At 47.7% G+C, this 24,246-nt stretch overlaps 1 protein-coding gene across 1 annotated transcript in view; it reads left to right on the forward strand.

Annotated features, from left to right (window-relative positions):
• Positions 1–2,578: 2,578 nt before the first annotated feature.
• Positions 2,579–24,246, forward strand: part of TNS1 (tensin 1) — a 494,447-nt gene continuing 472,779 nt past the window's right edge. The window contains exon 1 of the mRNA XM_060261061.1: positions 2,579–2,678. Coding sequence (XP_060117044.1) covers positions 2,583–2,678 — 96 coding nt within the window. The 5' untranslated portion in view covers positions 2,579–2,582. The remainder of the gene's footprint in view (positions 2,679–24,246) is intronic.

The raw sequence follows: 24,246 nt of genomic DNA on the forward strand, positions 1-24,246 counted from the left end.
AACCCTGTTCTCTTAGATAAGATAGCTCTGGGTGACCCAAGGCCGTTCCAGTAGCTGCAAGTGGAGGATTGGGGAATCAAACCCTGTTCTCTTAGATAAGATAGCTCTGGCTGACCCAAGGCCGTTCCAGCCGGTGCAAGTGGAGGATTGGGGAATCAAACCCTGTTCTCTTCGATAAGATAGCTCTGGCTGACCCAAGGCCGTTCCAGCAGGTGCAAGCGGAGGAGTGGGGAATCAAACCCTGTTCTCTTAGATAAGATAGCTCTGGCTGACCCAAGGCCGTTCCAGTAGGTGCAAGTGGAGGATTGGGGAATCAAACCCTGTTCTCTTAGATAAGATAGCTTTGGCTGACCCAAGGCCGTTCCAGTAGGTGCAAGTGGAGGAGTGGGGAATCAAACCCTGTTCTCTTAGATAAGATAGCTTTGGCTGACCCAAGGCTGTTCCAGCAGGTGCAAGTGGAGGATTGGGGAATCAAACCCTGTTCTCTTAGATAAGATAGCTCTGGCTGACCCAAGGCCGTTCCAGCAGGCGCAAGTGGAGGATTGGGGAATCAAACCCTGTTCTCTTAGATAAGATAGCTCTGGGTGACCCAAGGCCGTTCCAGTAGCTGCAAGTGGAGGATTGGGGAATCAAACCCTGTTCTCTTAGATAAGATAGCTCTGGCTGACCCAAGGCCGTTCCAGCCGGTGCAAGTGGAGGATTGGGGAATCAAACCCTGTTCTCTTCGATAAGATAGCTCTGGCTGACCCAAGGCCGTTCCAGCCGGTGCAAGCGGAGGAGTGGGGAATCAAACCCTGTTCTCTTAGATAAGATAGCTCTGGCTGACCCAAGGCCGTTCCAGCAGGCGCAAGTGGAGGATTGGGGAATCAAACCCTGTTCTCTTAGATAAGATAGCTCTGGGTGACCCAAGGCCGTTCCAGTAGCTGCAAGTGGAGGATTGGGGAATCAAACCCTGTTCTCTTAGATAAGATAGCTCTGGCTGACCCAAGGCCGTTCCAGCCGGTGCAAGTGGAGGATTGGGGAATCAAACCCTGTTCTCTTCGATAAGATAGCTCTGGCTGACCCAAGGCCGTTCCAGCAGGTGCAAGCGGAGGAGTGGGGAATCAAACCCTGTTCTCTTAGATAAGATAGCTCTGGCTGACCCAAGGCCGTTCCAGTAGGTGCAAGTGGAGGATTGGGGAATCAAACCCTGTTCTCTTAGATAAGATAGCTTTGGCTGACCCAAGGCCGTTCCAGTAGGTGCAAGTGGAGGAGTGGGGAATCAAACCCTGTTCTCTTAGATAAGATAGCTTTGGCTGACCCAAGGCTGTTCCAGCAGGTGCAAGTGGAGGATTGGGGAATCAAACACTGTTCTCTTAGATAAGATAGCTCTGGGTGACCCAAGGCCGTTCCAGCAGGTGCAAGCGGAGGAGTGGGGAATCAAACCCTGTTCTCTTAGATAAGATAGCTCTGGGTGACCCAAGGCCGTTCCAGCAGGTGCAAGTGGAGGATTGGGGAATCAAACCCTGTTCTCTTAGGTAAGATAGCTCTGGCTGACCCAAGGCCGTTCCAGCAGGTGCAAGTGGAGGATTGGGGAATCAAACCCTGTTCTCTTAGGTAAGATAGCTCTGGCTGACCCAAGGCTGTTCCAGCAGGTGGAAGTGGAGGATTGGGGAATCAAACCCTGTTCTCTGAGATAAGATAGCTTTGGCTGACCCAAGGCCGTTCCAGCAGGTGCAAGCGGAGGAGTGGGGAATCAACCCGGGTTCTCCCAGCGAGGAGCCCGCACACTTCACCACTACGCCAAACCGGCTCTCTTGACTAAACTCCCAGGCTGACCCTTTCCGCCTGGCCCTCCACAGTACCCTTCCCGCAGGTACTAACGGCCCGCCTACTAGGAACATCCAGCTGAACGCCCGCCTGCTAGTAGGAACCTCAAGACGACGCCGGTGCCAAAGCGATTGATTAGACGACGGCGGGGGACCGACTACGCGGCCTTTGGCGGCGACGTCCTGCTAACCGGTTGCGCCAAAGCCCCCCCGGCCGGAGCTGCGGTCGCAAGGGCCGCCGCGAAGAGCCGCTGCCCCGGGAGCGAAAGCGAGAAGGCGCGCCCTTGAGAGAGCCGCGGGGGGAGGGAGCCTCGGGCCGGCCGGGCGCGAGGGCAGGTCCGCGGGGCGGCGTCTGCGGCACGTGCGCGCCCGTCGCCTCCCCGCGGCTCTCCCGGAGCGCTCCCCCTGTCGGCGGGCCGGCTGGAAGGAAGGCAGGCAGGCAGGCGGCGATCCAGCGCAGCGTCTGCTCTGCGCCCACCCGCGCACTGCGGGGCTGGAGAGAGCGCGCTGCCGGCCGGGGAGGCGGTGTCGCCGCCGCCGCCAGCGCTCAGCAGGTCGGGAAGCCGCGTGCGGCGGGGGTCACTGCTGCGGGGATTCGGCGAGCCGAGGGTCCGCCGCCGCCGCAGCCCTCTCCTCTCGTCTCCTCTCCAGGGGAAGGCGCCCGGCTCTGCAGAGAAAGGAGGCGACGGCGCTGCGCCAGCGACTCCCGCCACCCCCTGGCGCGTCGCCGAGGAGCCCCACTTTGGGGGCAAAGCGGCCGAGGGGGGGGCAGCGATGACGCGCCTGAGCTGGTGTTTCGCTTCCTTGCTGCGCTGGGGGAAATACTTCTTCTCCTGCCTCTTGCCTCTGCGCTTCTGCTGGCGCCGGGAGGTAAGAGGAGGGGGCTATGGGGAGGGGGGGTAGTGGTGGCAGCCCGGAGCGCCTGGCAAAGGGGGGGCGTTCGTGGGTCTGCGGTGGGGAGCCCCAAACGTCACGGGGTCTCTTAGCCGGTTGGCACTTATTGGCCTCCCCCCCCCCCCTCCCCGGCACGATCTCCGCTTCCCCCTCCTCGCATTCACCTTGAGCCGCCGACTCGCCTTACCTGCGTGCACGCCGGCCGCGGAGGCACGGAACGGCGACATGCTCGGCGGCGCACGGACTGCAGAAGGCGCCGCGCGCTCTCCCCCCCTTCCCGCGGAATAGCGCTGCGCAAACTGTAGCGCGCCGGGCGCCGCTTATGGCAGCGGGGCGTGTTGCCCGGAGGTCCGCATGCGTTCTCCGCCGTGCAACAGAGTCTCAGTCGCCGGCCCCCTGTTGGAGCTCGCCAGCGCCGATTCGCGCAGGTTCGGGCTAGGTGCGAAAGGGGCTTGCTTGTGCCTTTCGCGTTGCCTCCCCCTCGCCAATTTCCAAAAGGGCCTCCGGCACAGCAGACACCATCTCACACTAACAGAGGCGATTGAGGGCTGCTAAGAAATACACGCCTGGCTTATTGGCACACGCCTGTGCAGCCAGGGAGGATGCTCTTTAGAAGACCCCAATTCATCTCATCTCATCCCTTGAACATATGAACATATGAAGCTGCCTTATACTGAATCAGACCTTTGGTCCATCAAAGTCAGTATTGTCTTCTCAGGCTGGCAGCGGCTCTCCAGGGTCTCAAGCTGAGGTTTTTCACACCTATTTGCCTGGACCCTTTTTTGGAGGTGCCGGGGATTGAACCTGGGACCTTCTGCTTCCCAAGCAGATGCTCTATCACTGAGCCACCGTCCCTCCACCGTCCTTGCCTTAATAATTCCGGCGTCTATAACACTTGGGCTCCCTTTGAGGATACCACCAGCAGGGTTTTAAGGTGGGGAGATGTTACTTACAGTTGCAGTTGGTTTGTCGCTGCATTAGGGGGCAGGGGCAGAAGGAAGGGAACGTTAGGGGAGGGACGGTGGCTCAGTGGTAGAGCATCTGCTCGGGAAGCAGAAGGTCCCAGGTTCAATCCCCGGCATCTCCGAAAAGGGTCCAGGCAAGTAGGGGTGAAAATCCTCAGCTTGAGACCCTGGAGAGCAGGGGAGGGACGGTGGCTCAGTGGTAGAGCATCTGCTCGGGATGCAGAAGGTCCCAGGTTCAATCCCCAGCGTCTCCAAAAAAGGGTCCAGGCAAATAGGTGTGGAAAAACCTCCGCTTGACACCCTGGAGAGCCGCTGCCAGTCTGAGAAGACAATACTGACTTTGATGGACCAAGGGTCTGATTCAGTAGAAGGCAGCTTCATATGTTCATTGTGAAAGTTCATTCCCAGGTAGCTATAACAGGTGTGTTGGGGTGTATGGCTGCAAAGGGAGAGGTGAACTCAGTTTCTGCAGGTCTGCTGTTAATATCCGACCCGTGCCAAAGGACTCACTAAAACGTAACCCGTCTGCTCCGGCTTGCCAAATATCCCATGTCCTCCCTGGACTAGCAGGGGGTGACATATTCTAGCATCTCAATTGGTCTGTGTGTCTCAGATATCTGAATCTGTAAGAAGTCTGGGTGTTGTTTTTTAAATTCTCATCCGGCCTCTCCAGATTGTGGAGAAGAACAACCTGCCAGGGGGACTGGCCAGTACAAAAAGGTCTGTTTGGGAGAACAGTCCCTGATGGAGCCACTCAGGTGTGTCTGAAGGTTTGTTCTGAGGGAGTGACCAGGGAAATAACATCCCATTTAAGGTTATTAATACACCCTGGCATAAAAGTGTATTGAACAAGCATGGAGAGGAAAGAATTCTTTTGGCATCCGTTTCCTCAAAGCTCTGTAGAATTGCAGCAAAAGAAAACAGTAATTCTCCCACAATTCACTTCCTCATCTGCAAGGCATTTCACTCTTTTTTTCTGAGCGCCCCCCTCCTAAAGATTCCCTGTTTCCTTACTTTGTCCTCCTATAATGTCTTATTTGGGAGTGGGAAGCCTTTGCTTCTCACTCAAGTCTAAACCCGGATCGTGGGAAGAGAAGAAAGGTGACCATCCTCAGTAGTTCATTTCTGGATCTACTCAAGAAGGAGAGCTGCATCCCCCTCCAATCCTTTGTTGTATGTAGAAGGAAAGTCAGTGTCTGCAGAACTGGTCCATATAAGGTTTACTGATACGGGCACAAAAGTTTGGGGGAGTGTATTAGGGTTTTAAGGGTATTTGGAACCCTTTACTGGGACCCCCTGCTTTTGAAAGTGGATTTGGCTGCCTTTCTAGCCAACCAAGATATGTTCTATACATATATTTCCTCAAATGGCTGCAGTCCCTGGATGAAGATATCTTTGCCCCTCGTTTGAGGCCCTTAAGAGTTTTGGGGTGGCAAAAGCTGCTGCTTTTTCTTCCAGGCTAAGTATGAGGAAGCCTAGAAGGGATGCAAGCAATATCCTTGCTGGAAAGAGAGTCTGTCTGAGTTAATGGGCTATGAAGCGCCAGAACCATGCTGCATCATAAATCTATCCTGCATGAAAATGGGTCTGTTTTAAACAAAAGAGTGTTCTGCTCCAGTGAAACCCAAACTCTAACCCAAGAAGAGCCGAACCTTGAAAATTGCATGAGTTATAAAAAATAAAGTAAATGTGCTTATTTCACACAATTTAATGTTGTCTGCTGCTTATATGGAAGAAAATAAGAGTTACGGAGGGCACTTTTGACCAACTGAAACTCGGCAGCCTCTGCATTCCGGGTTGCGAGGATGGATAGCTAACTCAGTCTTTACTGCAGTTTAGAGACAGCAAAGAACGGCTAGCTTCCTAAAGTTAATTCCTCTCTCCGCTTTGAGATATGTCAGCAGTGACCTTAATAATGGTTAAGGCTCCCTAGGTTCCCTTTTAATCCCCAATCAACTTCAGGTCCTGGTTAAGCAAGGGAAATGGCTAGCCTTAGTGATAGTTAACATCTAGGAAACTTGCTTAAGGAGGAAGCATGTAGATGCAGTCACTTGGCACCCAGGTTTTGAGAGAAACGAAGCTACCGTACTTCTATGTTGGGCCTTCATTTGCTGAGATTTCATCAGGCACTGCCAACACATTTCTGAGCCTATTTTTGCAGTCTCAAGGACTAGAAATAGGGTTCCCAATCCCCAGGTGGGGGCAGGGGATCCCCCCGGTTTGGAGTTCCTCCCCCCGCTTCAGGGTTGTCAGAAAGCAGGGGGAGGGGAGGGAAATGTCTTCTGGGAACTCATGATTCCCTATGGAGATTTATTCCCATAGAAAATCATGGAGAATTGATCCGTGGTTATTGGGGGCTCTGGGGGGAATGTTTTTTGGGGTAGAGACACCGAATTTTCCGTATAGCATCTAGTGCCTCTCCCCAAAATACCCCCCAAGTTTCAAAAAAATTGGATCAGGGGGTCCAATTCTGTGGGCCCCAAAAGAAGGTGCTCCTATCCATTATTTCGTATGGAAGGAAGGCATTGAAAAGGTGTACCGTCCCTTTAAATGTGATGGCCAGAACTCCCTTTGGAGTTCAATTATGCTTGTCACAGCCTTGATCTTGGCTCCACCCCAATGTCTCCTGGCTCCACCCCCAAAGTCCCCAGATATTTCTTGAATTGGACTTGGCAACCCTAACTAGAAACATGCCAGTGGAAACAAAATTGGGAGGGGGGGATGATGTTCTTGGGATAGAGGCTTTTGTATTGGACACCAAATCCTACATTTATACTGCATCATAGTTGTGGAATTATGAGAAATGCAAAATGTGGATTGTTCAGAACAATGACTAGGCCGTGGTTATAGGGTATTAAAAAAAGACTATAGCTAACACCCCTCTCGTGGTGGAATCACACTTTCCTGGCACTTAGATGCCAACTTGGTTGCTGGAAAAAATGTAATTCCTCTCTTCCACCTTAGGCAGTTATTGCAATAATGAGTACTGTATAGGTTGCATGAGAATTACATTCACTGTTGGCTAGGGTCAGTGATGACTAGCGCAAACCTGTGTAAGGGACGGTGGCTCAGTGGTAGAGCATCTGCTTGGGAAGGAGAAGGTCCCAGGTTCAATCCCTGGCATCTCCAAAAAAGAGTCCAGGCAAATAGGTGTGAAAAACCTCAGCTTGAGACCCTGGAGAGCCACTGCCAGTCTGAGAAGACAATACTGACTTTGATTCAGTATAAGGCAGCTTCATATGTTCATATGTGTCCTGCAGGCTTGTGGGATTTTGTGATTTTAAAAACTAAGCAAAGGCATATTCTAATGATTAGGAATGATTTTTAAGATGTATGGTGTTAGTGGGAAACTATTCCTAATGTAGCCTGGCTGCACTAACTTCCTTTCTGAAAATTATGCTCATACTGTTGATATTGCATCACCAGAGTTTGCCCAGCATGGCTGAATTTTGCATTTGTCATATGTGTATTTCTCCCTCCTCCAGGCCAAACTACTTTGAATTATCCATTTTATTTTTACAGCAAACCTGTGAAGTATATAAGAAAATAAGAGAAGCCATGTTGGATCAGGCCAATGGCCCATCCAGTCCAGCACTCTGTGTCACACAGTGGCCAAAAAACCCCAAACCCAAGTGTCATCAAGAGGTCCACCAGTGGGGCTAGAAGCCCTTTCACTGTACCCCCCCCAAGCACCAGAATACAGAGCATCACTGCCCCAGAGAGTTCCAACAATAACCTGTGGTTAATAGCCACTTATGGACCTCTGCTCCATATGATTATCCATTCCCCTCTTGAAGCTGTCTATGCTTGCAGCCGCCACCACCTCCTGTGGCAGTGAATCACCCTTTGGGTGAAGAAGTACGTCCTTTTATCCATTCTAACCTGACTGCTCAGCAATTTCATTGAATGCCCACAAGTTCTCGTATTGTGAGAAGGGGAGAAAAGTACTTCTTTCTCTACCTTCTCTATCCCATGCATAATCTTGTAAACCTCTTTCATATCACCCCTCAGTCGACGTTTCTCCAAGCTAAAGAGCCCCAAGTGTTTTAACCTTTCTTCATAGGGAAAGTGTTCCAACCCTTTAATCATTCTAGTTGCCCTTTTCTGCACTTTTTCCAATGCTATAATATCCTTTTTTTTGAGGTGCGGTGGCCAGAATTGTACACAGTATTCCAAATGAGACCACACCATCGAAGTAGTTTAGGCCGAGAATCTATAGCTGCTTACAGACAGGCATTTAAAGCCACCCTGGGGATGGCAGGCAGGCAGATCTAAAAAGCATGTCTACACATGGATATCTGCCTGCCGTCCCCATCCTCACCTGCCCTCAAGCTGTCCCTGACTTACCGAGAGCCACTGGGGCACATCTGAAGCACCTCCATGGCCATCTGGACAGCTGGGAAGTGCCTGGAGATTGCCCAGGGAGCTGCGGAAGGGGGGGAAGAAGAAGAATTGTAGATTTATACCCTGCCCTTCTCTCTGAATCAGAGACTCAGAGCAGCTTACAGTCGCCTTTATCTCCTTCCCTCACAACAGACACCCTGTGAGGTGGGTGGGGCTGGAGAGGGCTCTCACAGCAGCTGCCCTTTCGAGGACAACCTCTGCCAGAGCTATGGCTGACCCAAGGCCATGCCAGCAGGTGCAAGTGGAGGAGTGGGGAATGAAACCCTTTTCTCCCAGATAAAGAGTCCACGCACTTAACCACTACACCAAACTGGCTCTCACCAAACTGGGAGTGAGTGCTCCAGATGCTCCCTGGGATGCCCGCAGCTCGTCCTTTTTCCATGGGCTATTGGGATGCTCCCAGGTGCTCCTTTTCCAGCTGGCTCACTTCCTGGTTGGCTTGATGCTGCCCTGACCTGGCTACCTGTTAGCAGCCTATAAGACTGGCTTAAGGTCACCTAGCAAGCACTGTGGTTGAAGAGAGATTTGAACATATGAACATATGAAGCTGCCTTATACTGAATCAAAGTCAGTATTGTCTTCTCAGACTGGCAGCGGCTCTCCAGGGTCTCAAGCTGAGGTTTTTCACACCTATTTGCCTGGACCCTTTTTTTGGAAATGCCGGGGATCGAACCTGGGACTTTCTGCTTCCCAAGCAGATGCCCTGCCACTGAGCCACCATCCCTCCCCTGATTGGAAACAGCTTTCCAGGGAGTCAAGCTGAGGTTTTTCACACCTATTTGCCTGGACCCTTTTTTTGGAGATGTCGGGGATTGAACCTGGGACCTTTTGCTTCCCAAGCAGATGCTCTACCACTGAGCCACCGTCCTGGGGGTGGGGGTGGGGGGGATGAAACAAGGCCTCTCATCGGGCTGTGTGAGAATATACATCCATGAAACACAGCTGACAGCGCTGCACTGTTCTGTGTCAATACGCGGAAAGTAACCTACTGAACAGGTGATGTAACTTCCAGTGATGACGGGGTGTGTAGCCTAAAATGCAAATGAGTACCTGCTGGGCTTTTTCTACCAAAAAAGCCCTGAGTAAGTGTATGTAGAATTGAACATATGAAGCTGCCTTATACTGAATCAGAAGCTGCCTTGGTCCATCAAAGTCAGTATTGTCTACTCAGACTGGCAGTGGCTCTCCAGGGTCTCAAGCTGAGGTTTTTCACACCTATTTGCCTGGACCCTTTTTTGGAGATGCCGGGGATTGAACCTGGGACCTTCTGCTTCCCAAGCAGATGCTCTACCACTGAGCCACTGTCTCTCCCCTGCTCTCCAGGGTCTCAAGCTGAGGTTTTTCACACCTATTTGCCTGGACCCTTTTTTGGAGATGCCAGGGATTGAACCTGGGACCTTCTGCTTGCCAAGCAGATGCTCTGCCACTGAGCCACCATCCCTCCCCTGATTGGAAGCAGCTTTCCAGGGAGTCAAGCTGAGGTTTTTCACACCTATTTGCCTGGACCCTTTTTGGAGATGCCAGGGATTGAACCTGGGACCTTCTGCTTCCCAAGCAGATGCTCTACCACTGAGCCACCGTCCCTCCCCTGCTCTCCAGGGTCTCAAGCTGAGGTTTTTCACACCAATTTGCCTGGACCCTTTTTTGGAGATGCCAGGGATTGAACCTGGGACCTTCTGCTTCCCAAGCAGATGCTCTACCACTGAGCCACCGTCTCTCCCCTGCTCTCCAGGGTCTCAAGCTGAGGATTTTCACACCTATTTGCCTGGACCCTTTTTTGGAGATGCCGGGGATTGAACCTGGGACCTTCTGCTTCCCAAGCAGATGCTCTACCACTGAGCCACTGTCTCTCCCCTGCTCTCCAGGGTCTCAAGCTGAGGTTTTTCACACCTATTTGCCTGGACCCTTTTTTGGAGATGCCAGGGATTGAACCTGGGACCTTCTGCTTGCCAAGCAGATGCTCTGCCACTGAGCCACCATCCCTCCCCTGATTGGAAGCAGCTTTCCAGGGAGTCAAGCTGAGTTTTTTCACACCTATTTGCCTGGACCCTTTTTGGAGATGCCAGGGATTGAACCTGGGACCTTCTGCTTCCCAAGCAGATGCTCTACCACTGAGCCACCGTCCCTCCCCTGCTCTCCAGGGTCTCAAGCTGAGGTTTTTCACACCAATTTGCCTGGACCCTTTTTTGGAGATGCCAGGGATTGAACCTGGGACCTTCTGCTTCCCAAGCAGATGCTCTACCACTGAGCCACTGTCTCTCCCCTGCTCTCCAGGGTCTCAAGCTGAGGTTTTTCACACCTATTTGCCTGGACCCTTTTTTGGAGATGCCGGGGATTGAACCTGGGACCTTCTGCTTCCCAAGCAGATGCTCTACCACTGAGCCACCGTCCCTCCCCAATTGGTAGAGCCCACCTGGTTGCCCTAGGGTTGTTGCCCTCTTCAACTAAGAAAAGTCTCTCAGGACTCTGCTGATAAGGTGGCCGTCCTCCCAAGATTCAAGCAATGGATTCACTAAAGAGTCGGTTTAGCAGAAAAGCTATTCCAATAAGGGCAGGCTGACTGGAGGGGTGCTGGTGCAGGACATAAAGTTAGGGGGCAGCAATGTCCTGTTAATAAGCACCTAGGACTGACTGGAGACTGGGCCAGATTAACTATTAAAGTACAGCGTGCCCTGATCAATCGGACTGTGGGTTATGATTGAAAGCATCGGCAGAGCAGGGTGGAACTGGCTCAGGGTAGCAAAACACAGAGGTAAGGACTTGGTGATCTGAGTGCGGTTGCTGGAGCCTTGTGGCAGTTGCAGCTTCCCGGAGCACTGCTGTGATAGGAGCCCCCAGCAGCAGGCAGCTTTGCTCCTTGCCCTCGCTGGGTCCTTTAGCTAATTGCTTGTTCCGTCGAGTGAAGTTGTTACCTTGCACCACCACCATGGGCAAATTGCGGGCTGGTTTTCCTGCACCCCGGCTGCCTCCTTTGTCATTATGATTAGATCTCTCCCTTCTTACATAGCAGGAAGGTGTTGCGGGGGGGGGGGGGGGGGCTAAGTTAAGCTTTGGTTATGCTCAGTGACTGCAGTGGTATTCCTGGGGGCTGACCATTGATAGTTTTGCTGCAGCTGAAGTGGCGCTTTGGGGGCAGGGAGAGGGCAGTTTGGCGCAAGGATTTCTCGGAGCAGGAATTTGCCGGCTGGCTGGTTGTAGAATGTGCAGGAAGGCCAATTCTTTTCCAGTACACGGGGAGCACACAGCAGCGAGGGCCTCTTCACTATCACACCCTGTCCCCGCAGGACCTTTTTGACTGCTCTTGTTCTGAGAGTCTGAAAAGGATTTGCTACCTAATGACGTTTGTATTGCAGAGGGAGGGGCAGTGGTTTGCATGACATATACCTGGGCCACAGTGAGTGTCCGGCACAAGGCTTGGACTTGGTAAAGACTTGTAGGACTCTGAGGCCCTAGGAACCCCACCTTAAATCATAGGGCTGCCTCAGATGGTCTTTTGTATGACCAGATCATTGTGTTTCGATTTTTTTTAACATGAATATGAAATTGTGTTTAAATCTCTATGTTAACGTCTGTTCTGTGTTTCCAAGCACGCTCTTTCAAGGCTGTTTTCTTTCCTAAAAGACACATCTGTTTGGGTTTTAATATGTGCCCTTGTGTACTAGGAGAGAAATGCCCACAAGCATCAGTCCTACATACAGCTTAAAGGACCGATTACTCATTAAGCCCAATGAATATAACAAAAACTCAGCAACTTTTTCTAGAAAAGCTGGCCTTAGGAGGGGAGTTTGTGGTTGAGGAGTGGAAGGGGGAGGAAGGAGATGTTTACCCTTCCTTTTTAACTTGCTTCATTTCATAAGTTTTGTGGCTATGGGCAGGGTTAGATTTCCATATGTATGAAACCCTGAGGGGGAAGGGGAAACAGCTGGGGATGATTTGGGGAGGACACAGAACATATGAAATACCCTTACATACTAAGTCCAAATATTCATCCATCTACTGCAGTATTGGCAGCTCTTATAAGGGGTAGTTCCGTACTAGCTATTTAGTCCATAACTGTTTGCCCAGTTAGTTTTAGGCTGCATTCACATGGTGAGTTCTCAGTTTCTCTGTTGTCATTGCTGCAAATGCAGGGGCATTCACTGTTGAAACATGGGAGTTGTGGCCACTTTTCTCCTTTGGTCATCATGTTCTCTCCCTGCCCGTGCCACTTGGAGGGCTTTTTAAAATTCGTAACAATTGCTACTGTGCAATAATACTGTGCAATGGTTTTCTAGTGCCATAATCACTCTGAATGATCCTCTGAAATCCCTAGCTTTCATGTCTGTAGCCTTTATCACTGTGCAGAAAAAGGGAAAAGGTGTATCTCTACGGTTAAAAGGGCAAATAACTTCCTTTTAAAAAACAAAAGTTGGGAATCCAGAGTAATAAGAAGATAGATCATTATAATGTCAATTACTGATTTTTTAAAGGCCTGATAAAGTCTATGGCTGTGAAAGGCTGGAGCAAGGAAAAGAGTGTCAATGCAAGTAAAATGCTCACCTTCCCATCCACACAGTGAACAAATATACTTTGGCCAAGATCTTTTTTAAAAGATCGTCTCAAAACAGGTTTGGGAAAGATCAGAACAAAGCTGGGGGGGGGGGAGGCTGTGCAGAAAATGGACAATTAGGGGGTGACATCACAAGACTGCTGCAAAATAACCTCTGCGTGGAAGCAGCCTTAAGGGACAATCCAAGCAAAGTTGCAATCAAACAATACAAACAAAGTTGTAATCAGTCTGTTGCACTGAAGTGTTTTCTGTGTTGCTTCTCTGTCTTTTTTTCAGACTTGGGTTGTGATTTGTTAAAGCATCAAATGCAACTGTTGAGTCAGACTGTTCCAGGTAGATAGTCAAAAATGCCATTGAGGTTCCCTAGGGCTACTGTCCCTTTACATTTTATTGCTTTCTGCTTGCTTAATTTTCTACTCTGGGGGGGGGGTTGGTGGGGGGGGTCTAGCTGGTTCTTTTGTATTAATTAATTGTGAAATAGTGGTGGAAGAAACTTAAAAGTATGCATTTTCACTTCAGCTGGTGTTCACATTTTTAATTATTATTTTGTAGTGCAGCTATTATGATTAGAAATACCATTATGAGTAGTAACTTTGACTAGTAATAAAATGAAATAAATACTTAGCAGATCTTACTCTCTCTCTCACTTTTGTATGTTGGGGATTCCAAAGTAGAGTCTGTGCAGTTGTTAGAGTTTTGGACAGGGTTCTGGGAGACACAGGTTCAAATCTCCACACTGCCATGGAAGCTTGTAGGATGATCTTAGGCTATCACACACCCTCAGCCGAATTTACCTCACAGGATTGTTGTGAGAATAAAATGGGGCTGAGGAGAAAACTGTAATCCACCTTTGGTCCCCATTGGGGAGAAAAGTGGGATATAAATGAAATAAATAAATGTTAGACTTGTGAGGAAGGCCACCCCTCCGATGGTAATAGTGCAACTAGAAGAGATGGAGATCTGTGACATGACACCCTGTCTCCTTAATTTTCTTTAAATATAGGGAAGTGACTGGGATTGGTGCTTGTAGGTTTAAAATCTTTTCCTGCTTGCTCCCCCCCCCCCCCGGTGCTTTTTGCCCTCCATATATTCCTCAGCATTCTTATCTCATTCATTCATTCATCAATCATTTTATTTGTATCCCGCCCTCCCCGCCGAAGCAGGCTCAGGGCGGCTAACAACATTAAATTAATACATTGAGTACAATAATGTTCGAAGCAATAACTAATTTAACAAATTAATTAAAATTCTAAAGTTAATAAAATTAGTAAAATTAATAAAATTGACATCCTGGTGCTATTAAACCGATGGTAAGTTTTTATTTTCCTTAGCAGTCTCTCTCTTTAATCGATGTAGGCCATCCTAAAAAGGATGGTCTTGCAGGCCCTGCGGAACTGTTCAAAGTCCCGCAGGGCCCGCGTTTCTTCCGGGAGCTGGTTCCATAGGTGTGGAGCCAATTCTCAATTCAGCTCCCTCTCCAGCTGCTAGAAATGTAAAGATTACAGATCCCTGTTTTTTCTAAATAAATTATAATAAGCGAAGAGGCTTGCTTTGAAAGGCTGGGTCCAGATGAGCAGTATGGGACGTCCCACGACCAGCCCCCCCCCAAAAAGCGCGTCCAGATACGCACATGTGGCTCTTGTCCCGCTCCCACCCTCACCACATCCTTAGCTGTCTTTCCACTGCCTCAAAAAGTTACCACATACAAAGTGGTAGCAAACTGTTGAGGCACTTCGTTCCATCTGAATGGCCAGGAAGCACTCAGGGAGTGGTGGTAAGGCACATGAGCGCTGTGAACACTCCTCTGGGCCACCTGTGGCCTGTCCCTATTCAGTGGTGGGCTGCGCATTGTCTGAATGCCCCAGGGCACTACTCTAAATGCTGGCTCACTTCCGGGATAGGACGCTGCCACCCCAAGCCAGCCGTCTGGACCCAACCCAAGTGGCTTATTTGGAGATCTCCACCAACACATTATTTCTGCTTCTTTACAGTGTAGCTTTACTGAACGTTGTTTACTTCCAAGGAAATGTACTTTAGGATCTTGACCTGGGGTAGGCATTGCTAAAGGGTTTTTTTCTTAAGGTGGAAAAAAATCCTGTATCAAGCACTGTATGGAAGCTGTATTTCAAATCCATTCTAATTGATTAATTAAGAACATTTTTATGTTCTTTCTTCAGGGATCTGGTCAAGGTGGCTTCCAAAATGAAAATAACGAAAGCAAAATGTTACATGACATTATTTGAAATCCAACATTAAAAAAGCCCCAACTCAACACAGAAACACAGAAACAGGGCTTGCGAAGCAGATCTTAACTGGCAAGCTGGACAATATGGGAACACGCAGTGCTGAATGTAGCACTAAAAGGGTGTCATGGTAGGAGCTCTCCATGGTCTTGGGTAGGAGAGAGTTTTCCCATTACCAGCTGCTTGGTCAGTTAACTGGCAATGTCATGGATTGATTATAGGACCTTCAATGTACAAAGTATGTGTTGTACTGTTGGGCCTGGGCATCTCTCAAAAAGTAAGACTTGAACTAGGGATTTCCTGGTTTACAACTCAGTTTTTTTTAGTATGTGCTCTGTCCTTGATATACAGGGGTACATGGCACAAATGGTGGTGGGAAAACATTGGACTTCTGAAATCTGCAGTTGCTGTGAATTCTCCCTCATCCCCCACTTGTCTTGGTTTAGTAAGACCTACTTGGAATGAAATGCTTACAGGTGAAAAGCATTTGTGTGCATGATCTTGCACATGCCCCGTGTCTCAACTAACTCAAACTGCTTCTTTACAGTGTAGCTGTATATCTAATGCCTGCCCAGCCATGGTTCTCTGGTGAGCAAAAGTTGCACAGTGGACAGCTTAGAGCTTTGTTTTAATAAAATGGTGGTTACACGAAAGATTGTTGCAACTGGTAATCTTAACAGCATCGTATTTAAACGAGGCCTTTGTTTTTAGAATGCAGAGAAGGACTTGTGGCGGATGTTGGTGGCTTGGAAGCAATCACTGGAGCATGCTGGAGCCTGATTCTGCATGTGAATAGTACTGATGCCCATTCGTTCATTTACAAGTCATATTATTCTGAATCCAAACTCTGTTTCAAAGCTTGTTACAGACATAATGGTAACCGTACTAATAAGTTTGCAAGACGCTCTTGCTTATCCCAGGCTGACCCAATATTATCAAATCTCAGAAGCTAAGCAGGTCAGCACCAATGTTTCCTCTAAGCTGCAGAGTCTTGTGAGCAAAAATTCTACTTTGAGAGCTACTGGCATTAAAGGTGTGAGCTACTGACATTAAAATTGTGAGCTACTACAAAAATTATTGTGGTCTGGGGCCATCCTTCCTGAGCTAAGACAAAGATATGTGAGCTGGAGTCTAAAAACCTAAACTTACGCTAACTCAGCTTAGAGGGAACACTGGTCAGTACTTGGATAGGAGACCACCAAGGAAGACTGAGGTTGCTTTGCATAGGAAGGCAATGACAAACCACCCCTGGCTTGAAAACCCCATGGATTAAGTGTGACTTGACAACATACATTAACTTAGTGAAGAGAATGGGAAAACTGGCCACAGCTTCTCTCAGTTCTTGAGCCTGCAAGGAAGGCCGGAATGTTGGATCTCCAAACATGATGATCGGGTGGGAGGGGGCGGGTTTGTGTTGATTTCATAACACATAAAAGGATTCCCTCATTTGCATCAGAAGGTGAACCTTAAGACTCAGTTCCTCATCCCAGCCATTCTAAAATTACTGACCTTCTACCCTGTTTCAAAAATACAGCTAAGAAAAGCAGGATATACACTATACATCCTGTAATATGTAAGCTAATTTATTACATTTCTGTGCAAAAAGGTTACAGTGTTTTGAAAGCACGGTAGATTTAAAGGTTGCTATAGTGCTCTGGATCTGCTCTGTAAGATCTAATTTTGGATTTGGATCCTAAGCAGCATGAGTGAGGTTGTGCTAGAAGAAGGCAATTCCTTGCTTTTCCTTCTCACCTTCAGTCTTCTATGCCCCCCAGAAATTGTGCTCTGTGCGTCAGTGGAACAGTGGTGGTGGGGGGGGGGGGGCGGGGAGAAAAATAAGCAAAAGATTAGGTTATTGCAATGCACTCTACATGGGGTTGCCCTTGAGAAGCATTTAGAACCTTCAGTTGGTTCAGAATGCAGCAGCCAGGGTGTTGACTGGAGTGTGTTGTAGGGGCCATATCACTCCAGTCTTGCCCATCTACACTCAGTGTGAGGTTGCCAGGTCCCCTCTGCCACTAGTGGGGATAGGGTTGTCAGCTCTAGGTTGGAAAATTCATGGAAATTTGGGGGTGGAGATTTGGAGATGCTCTGTTGTTTGACATAGTGCCTGTGAGAATGGTTTTTATTTGGAAGTAGAACAAAATGTAATCGGGAAGATGATGACTAGTCAGTCCCCCCCTCCAAAAAAGGAATCGGAAACGAGTGATTTCCGGGTCGGTGGGACTCCGTTAGAAGTGGTGGTAAGGAGTCCGATCTGATTTGAAAGATTTTGCACAAGCATCTTACTTTATGAATCATTGACGGAATGTCTTCTGCACGGAGCTCTTTTTGAAATTTATTCAAAATTTGGAATACAGTTTGAATAAGACTTTTTGGCATAAGCCTTAGGAGCAAACAGGCACAGGCAGAGTTTGCTGAATTGTAGACTGCTATGGACCTTTCTTAAAATACTGGCATAAGTGATTGTATATTTATTTCCTATCTGGAGGCTAGCATCTTTACTACACTGGCTCTCAATCTGTTTCTGAGCATAATTCAAGCTGTTGGGGTTGACTTTTAAAACCCTATGTAGTTTGGGATGCGCATACCTGAAGGACCACCTACTCCTTTATGAACCTACCTGTTTGCTCTAAGCATATTTGAAGCTTTGCCTTGGGTGCTCCACCTTTTGAGATTAGGCTGGTGGCAGCCCAGAAGAGGGCCTTCTTGGCGGTGGCAGTGAAACTCACTCCTCAGAGAGACTTGACTGCCCCCATTTTCACCAGCAAGTGAAGACTTCCCCCCCCCCCCTTCATTTCATGATTCTTCTTCCCTGCCCAATGTTTTAGTTGTTGCTTTTCCGGTTTTGTATGCATTTTAGCTCTGGTTTTAGTTGTTTTAATGTTTTTGTTGGTTTTAATGGCTTTTAACGTGTGATTTTATTGTGCATGTTTTAATTTATTAGCCCCTTGGTGGCCTTGATGACAACAGAAAGGCAGAGTATAACTTTTATAAATAAATTAATATGGGAGAAAGTGGTCTTTAAGATGTACCATCCGAAAGCCATAGAAAGATCAATACCAGCACTTTGAATGGGGTCCAGAACCGATTTGGAAGCCAGTGCAAATGAAACAAGACTGGAGTGGTATGTAAGATTACCAGGTCTGGGTTGGGAAATTCCTTGAGATTTTGGGGACTGGAGCCTGAGGAGGGCAGGGTATGGGTTGGGGAGGGACCTCAGTGGGGTAGAATGCTGTAGATCAAGGGTGGCTAAACTTGCTTAACGTGAGAGCCACATAGAATAAATGTCAGATGCTTGAGAACCGCAAGACATGAATGTCAGATGTTTGAGAGCAGGCAGGCAGGAAGGCAAATAGATGGGTGGAGATGGAGAGGTGGAAAGAAAGCAACTTTAAATTTAAATGCATTGCCAGAGCCACCATCTGGCTTGGCTTGGAAAGTGATTTAAAGAGACATATGTCTGCTCCAAGCTGACTGATGGGGTGATGGGGCTTCAGGAGCCACAGAATATGTGTGAAAGAGTCACGTGTGGCTCCTGTGCCAGTTTGGCCACCGTTGTTTTAAAGGATGGGAATTATAACATAAAAGAAGCTTTAACTTTTCTCCAGAAAGCAGATTGGCTATCTTTATCTGTTAGCCTTACTGTCACACTGGATATTTTATTAATCAGACATCCACAATGCCTGACAACGATGGCTGCAGTGGATATTAAGTCAGATCCTTTTAACAAAAGGGATGTCCCTGAATCTGGCAACTAGCAACATGGTCCAGCTGGATCAGAAGAATCCATAGCTGAGCGTACCATAAGCAGACAGCTGGAACTAAAACTGTACGCAAGCAGCTCTAGATGAAAAGAGCACTGAAGCGACTCAGATGTGCACAACGTTAAGTTCTTAACCATTTTGAGAAATAGTGTCTATGTTAGGCGTGGCCAGACTTGCTTAATGCAAGAGCCACATAAAATAAATGTCAGATTTATGAAAGCTGCAAGACGTGAGAGCTGGAAGGAAGGAAAATAGATTTGGGAGGGAGAGGTGAAAGAAAGCAACTTTAAATGTGTTCTCCAAGCTGCCAGCTGGCTTGGGGAAGTGATTTAAAGAGACAAATTACTTCTCCAAGCTGGCCGATGGGGTGGTGGGGGGCTTTGAGAGCCACACAATGTGTGTGAAAGAACCACATGTGGCTCCTGAACCACAGTTTGGCCACCTGTTTATAGTCTACCTTCTAAAGTGGGCATTTTCACCACGGGAACTGATCTCTATAACTTGGAAACCAGTTGTAATTCTGGGAGATCTCCAGACATCGAGCAAGACATTCTGGAGTGCAAAGTCAAATGGGCCTTAGAAAGAATTACTAGCAACAAAGCGAGCAGAGATGACAGTAACCCAGTTGAGCTATTCAAAGTACTGAAAGATGATGCTGTTAAAGTGATGCACACATTAGGTCAGCAAATTTGGAAAATGCACCAGTGGCCACAGGATTGGAAAAGGTCAGTTTATATTCCAATCCCAAAGAAGGGTAATGCCAAGGAATGTTCAAACTGTCGCACCATTGCACTCATTTCACATGCCAGCAAGGTCATGTTAAAGATCCTAAAAGTTTGGCTTCAGCAGTATGTAGATTGGGAACTACCAGAAGTTCAAGCTGGACTTCAAAGAGGTAGAGGAACTGGAGATCAAATTGCCAACATTTGCTGGATTATGAGAAAGCCGGGGAGTATCAGAAAAACGTCTATTTCTGCTTCATTAACTATGCTAAAGCCTTTGATTGTGTGGATCACAACAAACTGTGGCAAGTCCTTAAAAAGATGGGAATACCAGCCTACCTCACATGTCTCCTGAGAAACCTATATAAGGGTCAAGAAGCAACTGTCAGAACGGGAAATGGAGCAACTGATTGGTTTAGAATAGGAAAAAGCAGGGCTCTTTTTCTAGCAGGAGCTCCTCTGCATATTAGGCCATGCCCCCCTGATGTAGCCAATTCTCCAAGAACGTAAAGGCCTCTTCGTACAGGGCCGACTGTAAGCTCCAGGATGATTGGCTACATTAGGGGGCATGGCCTAATATGCAGAAGAGCTCCTACTAGAAAAAGAGCCCTGGGAAAAAGAGTTCGACAAGGATGTATATTGTCACCCTGCTTATTTAATTTATATGCAGAGTACATCATGCGAAATGCTGGCAGGAATTAAGATTGCTGGGAAAAACATCAACAACCTCAGATATGCAGACGACACCACTCTAATGGCAGAAAGTGAGGAGGACCTAAAGAACCCCTTGCTGAGGGTGAACGAGGAGAGCACACAAGTAGGCTTGAAACTCAACATCAAAAAAACTAAGATCATGGCATCCAGCCCCATCATGGCAAATGGAAGGGGAAAACATGGAAGCAGTGACAGACTTTACATTTCTGGGATCCAAGATCACTGCAGATGGTGACTGTAACCATGAAATTAAAAGACGTTTGCTCCTTGGGAGGGCAACTATGGTGAACCTAGGCAGTATAATAAAAAGTAGAGACATCACCCTGCCAACAAAAGTCCATATAGCCAAAGCGATGGTGTTCCCAGTAGTAATGTATGGCTGAGAGTTGGACCATAAGGAAGACCAAGCTCAGAAGAATAGATGCTTTCAAGCTGTGGTGCCGGAGAAGACTCTTGAGAGTCCCTTGGACTGCAAGAAGATCAAATCAGTCAGTCCTAAGGGAAATCAACCCAGACTGTTCCCTGGAAGGTCAGATGCTGAAGCTCAAATACTTTGGCCACCAAATGAGAAGGGAGCACTCACTGGAGAAGACCTTGATGCTGGGGAAGACAGAAGGCAAAAGAAGAAGGGGACGGCAAAAGATGAGATGGCTGGACAGTGTTACTGATGTAACTAGCACAAATTTGAGCAGACTTCGGAGGATGGTGGAAGACAGGAGGGCCTGGCATGACTTTGTCCATGGCGTCACAAAGAGTCAGACTCAACTGTGCGACTGAACAACAAAACCCTAGATAAGGTCCCTGCAACCTACTCCAGTCATTATTCTGGATGCAGCATGCTGTAACAACTGTAACTTCTGAATAGTCTTCAACGGCATCCTCACAGAGCGCATTGCAGTAATCTAACCAGGTGTCCTGATCCTGGTCCCAAAGCAGAGGTATGAGTACACTAGGAAGCCTCTCTCCTCCTATGATGCCTGGAGCCTTGCTGGAATTTTTCCTCTAGGCCAGTTGGATCCATCAAGGTATGGTGGCAGATCATCTGAATCAGTGCCCCAGCCCTACGGAGTTTTGGTATCTTGATACCCCTGTAAGTCTCAGCACCAGCAGGTAGTAATTTGTCCATGATCATTCCCTATCTTCAGATCACCTTCTTCCTACCATAGCAGAGCACCATATCAAAAGTGTGACCTGCAAAGCACGTGGAGCCTGTTATTAGCTGAGATAGGCCCATGGTTGTCAAGGAGGCCATGAAATCCTGAGCCATTCCTGACAAGGTAGTCAAAGCACGACTGTCGAAGTCCTTGAAAACAACCAGCCCAGGAGTCTTTAACACCATGCTGAACTCAGGCAGAGAGACAGTTGGCCAGCAGAGTAGGCAGTACATAGGGCTTACAGGCCCAATTCAGAAAACACCTGGGGACTTTGAGGGTGCACCCAGAAGACTCTCTCTCTCTCTCTCTCCCCCTTCCCTCTCTCCCTCCCCCCCTCTCTCTCACACACATAGAGCAGTCAAAATAAACAAAAATTGCAAGCACACGCATTTGTGATCTCACTGGGGCAATTTACTCATGGGTGTTGCTGAATGTAACCATCTGCTGTATTTCCACCAACTTCTTCAGACTTATACAAAAACAAAAAGTTCTAGTTTAATCTTTACTATCTATTTTACTGTGCAAATGACTTCTGAAAGAATTGTAAAACAAATGGACAGACTGTTCTGGCTTCTCTTTTCCCCCCACAGCTTTTCACACTCACTGGGAACAGCCATGTGGCTCTGCCAGCTTGCCCTGCACCCATTCAGCTTTGCTTCTACTGAGATTTAAAGGCACACACACCTTCCAAGTTTCCAAGCTTCTTCTAAGCTTCCAAGCTTCTAAGTCTTCTGAGGTGGAAAGGCACATTGTGGCTGTTGGGGTGGGGCTTCCCCCCATCAGCCAGCTGGATAGTGGTGGGAAGGAGCCTCCAGAACTGGGGGATCTCCTGCCAGGATCTGGGGACTCAAGCCAAACAAGGGGACCGTGTGAAATCACAGAAACAAAAAGCCAAAGCCCACAGCCTGTAACTGCAAAAGCTTACTAGAACAATTGTATGTAACTACCAAAATACCTTTAAAGTAACATTTATATTATGTGAACCATGCACAAAAAAGCCAACTCGAGAACAAGCACTTGTAACAAAAAGCTATCAACATGAACACTTATGTATTCAATAGCGGGTGTCCGCTCCAGCTCCTACTGTTCACGTGGATCCAAATGGCATTAAATCTTGTGGACTCTGTGCGTTGTCTAAATGTCCAAAGTCCCAAATTGTCGAACCAAAATGTGCAACGGCACACTGGTAAAAAGCCGTTTCTCAGATGGCTTCCTCAGGAGCATGCGTATTGTAGATACTATGTTACTACAAAATAAAGAAGCACAGAAATCACAATAGCATCTTATACTTGCATATGTAATGCTACCTGGATAAAATACAAAACTACAGACACTCACCTTGTGATACAATCACAGTTTATACATCGAGTCAAGCCAAAAGATGCTGGCGTCAAGAACACTCAGAAAGAATGTCCGGACACACACAATCTAAAAAGACTTAATTGGTATCAGCTGTGACCCTGCGACCAACATTTGATCCTGTCAGACTGAAACGTACTGGTACATACCGCTTCTAATTTACTTAAACATTCAGTATTCCAGTCTTTAAAAACATTATCGCATGCACACCAAATCAATCCTAGAAATTAAAACCTCACACAATCTGTATAGCACTTTATTTCTTTAAACTACAAAAATTGAATTTTCCAAAAAAAAATTCCATTAAAAAATTACGTCATATACATAAGGCATACTAATAGATTCTGTTCACCAAATTACCTCTCAATACTCCAATGCACTCCACCTACAAAAAAACAAGCCAAATCTAAGCCAGAATTTAAACCCTGGGGTGCCAGAGCCCCTAATTTAAAAGTCCACAAAGATTCCTCCCACAATAGAATCTGCCTTGCTATCCACTTTGTCTGATACTTTGTATATAGTAAAAAATTTAAAGTCCTCTGCTCTATGGTGGACCTGGGAAAAATGACCCACAAGAGGAACCCTTGATTGATGTTCCAAAATTCTGGTTCTCAAGGGTCTCATAGTGCTCCCCACATAAATTTTTTGGCATTCACAGATCAAGCAGTACACGACACCCCCCCCCCCCGACTCTGACAGGCCGTAAAGGATTTCAAGTTGATTCTAACCTCATTGGAACTCACAAACTCCCTAAGCTGCAAAGACTTGGAGCACATGGAACACCTTTCGCATTCAAAGTGCCCTACAGGGGTTGCCTCTCTCATTCCCGATATCTGTTCCGCTAACTGTGCTCTCACGAGGTAATCCCTTACACTCCTTGTTTCCTATATCCTGGGACTGGCAAGCCTAGCAGTACACCAGCAGAATTCCAATCCCGTCTTGCACTCCTAGTAGTAGATACACACTATCAAAACCAGTGGAGTTCTGGATGGGGTATAGAATTATGGGAAATCACTGAGTATCCCAGGGCATAACTGGGAGAGGGCAACTCCTCCTCCAGCCAGATCTCAGTGATATATCCCAGATACCATTATAGGTAGGAGATCTTGTTACAGTTGAGAGGCCAGAAGCAGACAAACCATGGTTTATATGCAGACTTAGAGATTTGTTTCTTAAACTGGAGTTTGTCACAAAAGCAAGACGTAGTTTTTGTCATTTTGGATGTTCTATCCAGAACAGATGGAGCTGACCCACAGAGGTTACCCCAGTACTGGGCATTGGTTAATCAAAATATGTTACATTCATTTCTGTTTACAGAAAGGCTTCTGCAATTCACTCCTGCGCCGAAACAATCCATGTGGATATTACAGCCACATGCAGCTATCATAGCAGATCCTTTGGGACAAGAGTGATGCTGGTAGGAGGATATCCTTGATCTTGTAATGCACCAGCACATGGCTTTGTCACCTCGCAGTTTGGCTGTTTAAACCTCCTATGTGAATTCCCGTAACTTGGGAGGGATTGGATTTTTCTGGATCAGCAAAGTTCCTGTTGCAATAAGTGCATTCCATTAGCAGCACGTCCTTTGCTAACCAGGCTTCAGAGCACCTTTCGCAAAGGTGTGTCTATCTGGGCTGAACAGTCTGTGCATTGCTGTCTGTCAAAGT

Source organism: Heteronotia binoei, chromosome 21, assembly GCF_032191835.1.
Source record: "Heteronotia binoei isolate CCM8104 ecotype False Entrance Well chromosome 21, APGP_CSIRO_Hbin_v1, whole genome shotgun sequence".
In the NCBI taxonomy this organism is placed as follows: Eukaryota; Metazoa; Chordata; class Lepidosauria; order Squamata; family Gekkonidae; genus Heteronotia; species Heteronotia binoei.